The sequence below is a fragment of the Ceratotherium simum genome, chromosome 6, assembly GCF_057802395.1.
Source record: "Ceratotherium simum simum isolate JZ-2026a chromosome 6, ASM5780239v1, whole genome shotgun sequence".
NCBI lineage: Eukaryota > Metazoa > Chordata > Mammalia > Perissodactyla > Rhinocerotidae > Ceratotherium > Ceratotherium simum.
Genome location: NC_141905.1, coordinates 27,713,217 through 27,722,007, shown reverse-complemented (window position 1 = coordinate 27,722,007; position 8,791 = coordinate 27,713,217). Strand labels below are relative to the sequence as shown.

General features: G+C 40.4%; 1 protein-coding gene across 1 annotated transcript in view; it reads left to right on the top strand.

Annotated features, from left to right (window-relative positions):
- Window positions 1–9: 9 nt before the first annotated feature.
- The window catches only part of ADK (adenosine kinase), a 539,838-nt gene continuing 531,056 nt past the window's right edge, over window positions 10–8,791 (top strand). Inside the window, exon 1 of the mRNA XM_004426944.3 lies at window positions 10–93. Coding sequence (XP_004427001.1) covers window positions 29–93 — 65 coding nt within the window. The 5' untranslated portion in view covers window positions 10–28. The remainder of the gene's footprint in view (window positions 94–8,791) is intronic.

Genomic DNA, 8,791 nt, shown 5'->3' with positions numbered 1-8,791 from the left:
GGAGCTTAAGTAGGGTGGGAGCGCGAAGATGGCAGCGGCTGAGGAGGAGCGGAAGCCCAAGAAGCTAAAGGTGGAGGCGCCGCGAGCGCTGAGGTGAGGGCTACCCGACGTAGGGTGGAGGGCGACGGCGTCTGCCGCTAACCAGGGCCCACGTGGGGTTGCGCGGCTCCGGCACTGGGTGGTGCCTTCGCTGCGGGCATGGGGCCAACACGGAGGACCGGCTGCTCGGGGAGCTGCCCGCAAGGCTGCGACCCCTCAACCGGTGCCCGCCCAGTTTGGCCGAATCGCCGCTGCTCCGGAGTGACTCCGGCCGCCTTTGGCCAATCAGAACGCCAGCCGAGGGGTGGGGGTGGGAAGGCCGAGCCAGCTGTGGCCAGGCTGCGGGCGCCACGTGGGAGCCCTCCCTGTCGGTACTGTGACCCCCAGAGGAGGAGATTGGACCAGAGCAGTCATACGCGGCCGCCTCCTCTTCACTGGAGGTTAACGAGGAGGAGGCCCAGCTGCTGCTCTACGCTGAGGCAAAGAAAGAATTATCGGGGATTTTTCGTCAAGTGTCCCAGGAGGACGATTTGACCTTTCTTTTCGTTCACACTCTGAAAGTTGGCACCTTTGAAGACCCTCTATCAGGGACATACACCCGGCCTCCGAGGCTTTACCGGGGCCGTCTTTGGCTGAATGGATAGGAAAGGTTGATTTTTCTTTCCACGTTTTGGCAGCAATGGGGACAGTTCTGCCCCTAACACCTGCCTCACATGTGCTTGATGATGCCACTTTTACTTGTAAAAAGTTGTTTGCTAAAATATTCCTTCCTAATAAGTATAACATGCAGCGCGCACAGTCCTTGATGATTTTGAAATGTTCGTTGGGAGGCAGTGGTTTCTTAATCTAAAAATAGACATATCAAATTGATTTAAAACTATTAGGACACTCCTGATTATACAAGAGAAATCTTGTTTCTTCCAACATTACCCTTTTTTTCCTCCAAAAGAATGAATCATTCAGAATTGAAAAGAAAAGTTCACAGGGGCCTGGTGGAGTGTTCCTGCTGTTTTGAATTGACGGTGACCAGTGCCTTTAATGCATTCCTCCTACCCGTACCTACCTTATACGAAGAAAATAAAACTTTTTTTTAACAACTCAAGATGTTCTATTTTTATTTTAAGCTTTAAAACTATAGAGTAAAGCAAAGGCTTTACCTGGGTGCGAGGCATGTGCTCTCCCTTCTGGGCCCATTTTTAGAATATTTCCTTAAAAGGCACCTCCTTCATAAAGTTTCCTCTACCGAGTTGGAAGACAGATGCAACTTTTCCTTGCTATCTTACTAGACATACGGCCTTAGGTTTTCCCTTATGCTAATCCATTGTCAAAGTGGTTTCCTGTTTTACAGATGAGGAAATTGAAGCCCAAATTAAACACTTAGATAAGGAACTGAAATATGGATCCAGAGCATGTGCGTGCAAGTTCATTGTTGTTTGACTCTACTATGCCTATTTTTATACAGCCACCCAAGATACACTTTTCTCTGCCTATGCATCCTTAAAAATAATGATGAATTCTAATGTTTAATACTTAAGTATGTGCTGGGCATTGTTTCAGCATTTTATCCATTTTAACTGATTGAATCCCACAACAACCCTACAAGGTAGATACTATAATCTCCATTTTACCAGGGAGGAAAGAGCCATAGAGAGGTTAAGTAACTTGATCAAGGTCACCTATCTAGTAAGTGATGGGGTTGGGATTTTAATCCAGGTAGTCTGATTCCAAGTCTGTACTCTTAATTACCATGCTATACTTATTAACTTAGAGCAGTTTATCCAGAAACCCTAGTGAACTGTTAACTCAGTTTTTGTTTCTCTACTTTTGCTTCTGTTTTTTTGTTAGTGTACATAACTTTTTATGTTGTTGCAATATATGGGGATATGATACATAATAATTCTTAAATACATATAATGCATTTTATATATATATATTTTTATATATATGCCATTAGTGTAATTTAAAATTTGTAAAAGTCCTTAGGCAACTAAAACTCATTTTATACAATATCTACTTAGTTAGTGCCACCTCTAGACATGAAGTTAAGGATGAGACGCTTGAGTACTGGGACCAATCTTTTAATTTTGTGTAAAGACCTTTTGGAATTGGTTCTTCCTACTTTCATTATATTAGTTTGGCTTTAAGGATTGCAGTGTGATAATGCACTGAGTGGTTAGACTGCATGCATTATCTCTGATGACTGCTTGACAGTTAAGGGGCTAGTTACCAGTTCCGATTAACTTTTAAGGAGAAAGGCTTATAAAATCTAAGCATAATTTAATGTGTAGAATCAGTGAATGGGGAACAAATACATTTATGAGATATATTTGTAGATGTCAGGGAATGGATTTAGAGCTTTGTGAGAATTTCATTTAGCTCTGAGGTAGCAGTTGTCAATGAGGGGAAATTTTGCCCCCAAGGGGACATTTGGCAATGTCTGGAGACATTTTTGGTGGGGAGTGCTAGTGGCATCTAGTGGGTAGAGGTCAAAGATGCTGTTAAACATCCTACAATGCACAGAGAGCCCCCTACAACAAAGAATTATCCAGCCAAAATTGACAGTTGTGTTGAGATTGAAAAAACTCTGCTCTACGGAAAGCATCTGACAAGTCTAGCCTCTCTTTTTCAAATATCCATTATTTTCTAGGTTGGATTGCTTTTCAGGGGAAAGCAGTTACTAAAGTTGCAAAGAAATAGGCAGGCTCTAACATGTTTTGCAGTGGGTTGGGGAACAGAAGGGAACAATAGTTGAGTCCCAGACTTTATACTCGCTGCTTTATATATGCTATCTCATTTAATTTTCCCAGCAATCTGTGAGGTAGCAGTAGTGATCCCCATGTTACAGGTGAGATATTTAGGGCTGAAAAGTTCAGAAGCATTCTCGGGAACTGCTCCCTAGAAGAAGATGTTCCATGATGATTACCTATATCTAGGACCACATAGTTCTTTTTTCTCCTTTGGAAATCTCATCCAAGTTCATTTCTTTAGTGGTCACCTCTAAGAGGATACAGTTCCTTCCAAGTCTTATTGAGCACATGCCAAGTCTGTTCTTTCAGTCAGACTTTTAAGTGCCTGCTAATTTAGGCATAGTGCTAAATATTAGGTACATATATATAGAGAGGTAAGACTCAGGTACCACCCTTTTGGTGGGAAATGAGTAGGGTTTGGGAAAATGATACCTGAGCATTCTGAAAGATGACAAGGAATAAACCAGGTATAAAGTAGGGTATGTGGCTTTATAGGAATGTTTGTTTAGAGGTGGAGATGGAAGAGAGCTGCCTCTGTTGGGGAACTACAGATGGTTTGGTTTGGCTAAAGCAGAAGATGTAGGGATTCCAGGCTTTGTACTGGAGGGTTTCACATGTGTGATCTTTCTATCTCTATATCCTTCAGCTCTCAGACCCTAATTTTAACTATCTGCTCAATATCTCCTTCTGAGTGTCTTGCTGACACTTCGAAGTCATATGTACCAAACTAAATACACCTGTTGTCCTAAATCTGCACCTTCTTCTATGGTTCCTGCATCTGTTAACGGCACCACTAACTTCTGTTTCTCCAAAGTTTAGAACTTAGATATTTGCTTCATTTTCCATCCACATGTAGTTATCAAAGTTGGTCTTTTCTTCTTCAGTAATGTCTTATAAATGCCTTTCCTTTTCCATTCCTGCTGCAACAACTCAAGTTTAGACTGTGTCTTGCTTAGACTTTGTATTGGCTTCCTAACTAGTGTCTCTACTTCCACTCTCAAGTTCTGCCTAATCTTCTTCAGGCATAGCTTTACTTATTCATCATAGCAAATATTTGTAAGCTCTGAAGTTGATGTTAGGAAGAGTTGAATCCTAAGAGCCCACATTGTAACTTTCTCTGACATTAGCAATTAAAGAGTGTTCTGAGTCATGACTTTTAATACTAAAAAGGAAACAAACTGCAATTCTCCAATCAGCAAATGTTGAGCTTTTCTCAAATTATTGCTTCCTAACCATTTCACTTGGACTCCCCTCTGCCACCATCTCGTACCTCACTAAGGACCCTGTCTTTTAAAATTGCATAGTAACCCTAGGAATAAAAGTCTGTAAGTATCTTAGGTGACCAAGCAACAACTTCAGTAACCTCTTCTTCCAAACCACATTTTTTTCTCTTTCAGAAAATTCTCTGGAAGATTACTTTATTTTTATAAACTGAACACACTGTTCTTGGAGGGGTCATTGTGAGGATTAAATAAGGAAAATATATGCAGACTGGAAAAGAGAAAGGATGATTGTGTGTCCTTAGTGTTGCACAGTGCCTGGTCGTTAGGAGCTGTTCAGTTAATGTTTGTTGAATGAATTAATCAGCACAACATAGGGTGGGACTGATAACCTTCACTTTTCTAGAACTTATATTTTTATTAACGCAGCCTGAAATTGAGTTTGGCTCTTTTTGGATGAAATAGCATGCTGTTCACTTATATTCACAAATTTAATCCTTTAAGATTAAGGCTTTGAGCTATGAGGGAAAATGGAAGACAAAAGTCTCCTGAGGTACTTTGTATGAATGCCTTAATCAGGTCCTTTCCTGGGCAATATGTAGTAGAGCAGAGTGAGGGTGGTAGAGAGACAGAGCCAGAGGAAAGCCTGCTTAGATGGTCATGGATATTCAGGGGCAAGCCTGAAGTGCTTGGAGCCCAGGGAAAGTGAGAAGGGCTCTAGGAAAAAAGATGGGCATTGAAAAGTAGTTCCTTATTTTAGGTGTAGGCCTAGACTGAATAACACTAAATAAAACAGTAGGTTGATATGCTGCTTTCTGCCTGTAATATGGCTCCACTTCCCTTCCATTGATTAAAATTCTGCCTGTGTGCAAAATGTTCACAGTTAAGTGGAAAAAAGAAGAGAGAGAATCAAAATTGTAAAGAGCATTCTGGTCAGGATGGAAGCGAGTAGAGCAGTGATTAAGAGCATGGTCTCTGGAATCAGACAACTGATTTGACTCTTGGTCCTTATTAGCTGGTAATCTTGAAGATTGCTTACTGGCCTTGTACCTCTGTTTTATCACCTATAAAATGGGTATAGTAATAGTACCTACCTCAAAAGATTGTTGAGAATATTTCATGAGAAAATGAATATGAAATTGGCACATAATAAGTCTTCAGTAAATGTTAGCTGTTATTATTATGGTACTGTTTATTCTGCTTTTGACTCCCTACTCTGATCCAAATGTAGCAATTACAGATTTAAAAAGAAAAATGATAAGAGTGACATCAGCATCATGGCGGAGTGAGGTGTTCCCTTAGTTTCTCCCCCACTAAGTTTCAACCAAATGGACATTCATTAACCAACAGAGGATTCCCTACGAAGCACAATAAGACATGTGAGAGATCCACGCAGCCATACATCTGAAGGTGCAGCTGCTCGATCCCTGCAAAGCAGTGGAAGGAGGTGAGCAAATCCACTCCCCATCACCAGTGGCAGCAGTCTAGGTCATGGGTCCTCATGCAGCAGCTGGTGTGTGACTGTAAGAGGAGGTGGGGTTAGACATCTAAACCAATGCTTTTGCTTTTGGAATGCAGCCCGGCCCGTGGGAACGCTCCACAACGAGTGGTGCAGCTCAGCCACTGCTTGGGGACCCACCAAACATAGTGTGACCTGCACATGCTTGTGAAATAAAGCACCTCCCCCCATGCGCCTAGCGCGCCAGCTGAGCCAGTGTCCAGCCAACGCAGTGGATCAGCACCAGAGCACCTGCATGTGTGTGTGTGATCTGACAAGTGGCTGCAGCCAGCAGGCAAACGAAGATGAGCCCTGTTGGCACAACTTCCAGCAGATGTGGTCGGTTTGGAAAACACAGCTCCTGCCACCCCTACCCCCCCCCCCCACAAGAGGTGGCAGGTGAAATCTGCAATCTGACACTACCACTATGCACTGGCAGAGGATCACTTCATCAAACACTATGAAGAACTACATTAACACTCCATAGCAGAAGGAAAATGACAAGTCTCCAGAAATCAATCCTAAAATTACAGAAATTTACAATCTAAATGACAGAGAATTCAAAATAGTTGTCATAAAGAAACTCAGTGAGTTACAAGAAAACTCAGAAAGACAGTTCAATGATCTCAGGAATAAAATTAATGAGCAGAAGGAATTCTTCACCAAAGAGATAGAAACTCTAAAAAAAACAAACAGAAATTCTGGAGATGAAGAACACAATGAATGAGGAAAAAAACAATCTAGAAACCTTAAAAAACAGAGCTGATGTTATGGAGGACATCATAGGACAGAATGGAGGACAGAATTAGTGATTTAGAGGACAGAAATATTGAAATGCTTCAGGTGCAGGAGGAGTGAGAACTAAGACTTAAAAAAAATGAAAAAATTCTTCGAGAAATATCCATTCAATTAGGAAATACAACATGAGGATTATAGGTATTCCAGAGGGAGAAGAGAGTGAGAAAGGAGCGGAGAGCTTGTTCAAAGAAATAATTGCTGAGAACTTCCCAAACCTGGGGAAGGAACCTGACTAACAAGTATATGAAGCTAATAGAACTCCTAATTACATCAATGCAAGAAGACCTTCTACAAGGAATATAATAGTAAAACTGGCAAAATCAATGACAAAGAAAGAATATTAAGGGCAGCAAGGCAGAAGAGAATAATCTACAGAGGAACCCCTATCAGGCTTTCAGTGGATTATCTCAGCAGAAGCGTTACAGGCTAGGAGAGATTGGAATGATATATTCAAAATACTGAAAGACAAAACCTTTCAGCCAAGAATACTCTATCCGGTAAAACTATCCTTCAGATACAATGGAGAAATAAAAGCTTTCCCAGATTAAACAAAAGCTGAGGGAGTTCATTGCCACTGGACCTCCCCTACAAGATATGATCAAGGATGGCCTCATACCTGAAACAAAAAGGCAAAGATTTACAAAGCCTTGAGCAAGGAGATAAATAGACAGACAAAATCAGCAAATTGCAGCTGTCTATCAGAACAGGTTAGCAAACAATTATAACATAAAAGATAAATGGAAGGAAAGCATGGAAAATAACTACAAACACTTCATTTTAATCATAAACTCACAACACAAAACAATAATTTGTGACAACAATAACTTAGACGGGGAAGAGGAGAGGGATGGAACCTGCTTAGACTAATGAAGATAAGAGGCTATCAGAAAAAGGACTGTCTGATCTATGAGATCTTTTATACAAACCTCATGGTAACCACTAAACAAAAAATCAGAGCAGAGCCACAAATCATAAACAAAGAGAAAACTGAGAAAACCATCACAGAAAGCCACCAAACTGAAATGGCAGTCAGAAATACAAGGGAAAAGAAACAAGGGAAATATAGAACAACCGGAAAACAAGAGATAAAATGGCAGTATTAAGCCCTCATATATCAATAATCACTCTAAATGTCAGTGGATTGAATTCTCCAATCAAAAGACACAGAGTGGCTGGATGGATTAAAAAATGAGACTGAACAATATGCTGCCTCCAGGAAACACATCTCAGCTCTAAAGACAAACACAGGCTCAGAGTGAAGGGATGGAAGATGATACTCCAAGCAAATGGGAAGCAAAAGAAGGCAGATGTTGCCATACTTATATCAGACAAAGCAGACTTCAAGATAAAAAAAGGCAGTGAGAGACAGAGGGGCAGTATCTAATGATAAAAGGGACACTCTGCCAGGAAGACATAACACTTATGAATATATATGCACCTAACACAGGAGCACCAAAGTATATAAAGCAACTATTAAGAGACCTAAAGGGAGAAATTAACAGCCACACAAGAATGGTAGGGGACCTCAACATCCCACTTACATCAATGGATAGATCATCCAGACACGAAGTCAACAAGGAAGTAGTGGACTCAAATGAAAAATTAGACCAGGTGGACTTAATAGATATATATAGAACATTCCATCCAAAAGAAGCAGAATACACAGGAACATTCTCAAAAATAGGCCATATGTTGGGAAACAAGGCAAGCCTCAATAAATTTAAGAAAATTGAAATCATATCAAGCATCTTTTCTGACCACAATGTTATGACACTAGAAATCAATTACAAGAAAAAAGCTGGGGAAGTCACGAATATGTGGAGACTAAACAACATGCTACTGAAGAGCCACTGGATCAATGAAGAAATCTCAAATAAGTAATCTTAAACTACACCTAACAGAACTAGAGAAAGAATAAACAGCCCAAAGTCAGCAGAAGGAGGGAAATAATAAGAATTAGAGCAGAAATAAATGAAATTGAAACCAAAAAAACAGTAGAAAGGATCATTGAAAGTAAGAGCCAGTTCTTTGAGAAGATAAACAAAATGGACAAATCCTTAGCCAGACTCACTAAGAAAAAGAGAAGGCTCAAATAAATAGAACTGATAGAGGAGAAATTACAATGGATATCACAGAAATACAAAGGATTATAAGAGAATATTACAAAAAACTATATGCCAACAAATTGGATAACCTAGAGGAAATGGAATATGGACAAATTCTTAGACTCATACAACCTCCCAAAACTGAATCAAGAAGAAATAGAGAATCTGAATAGACCAATCCCAAGTAAAGAGATTGAAACAGTAATAAAATATCTTCCAAAAAACACAAGTCTGGGACCAGATGGCTTCTCTGGACAATTCTACTAAACATTCAAAGAAGATTTAATACCTATCCTTCTCAAACTATTCCAAAAAATTGAGGAAGACAGAATGCTTCCTAATTCATTCTACAAGGCCAACATCATCCTGATAAGAAAAGCAGAC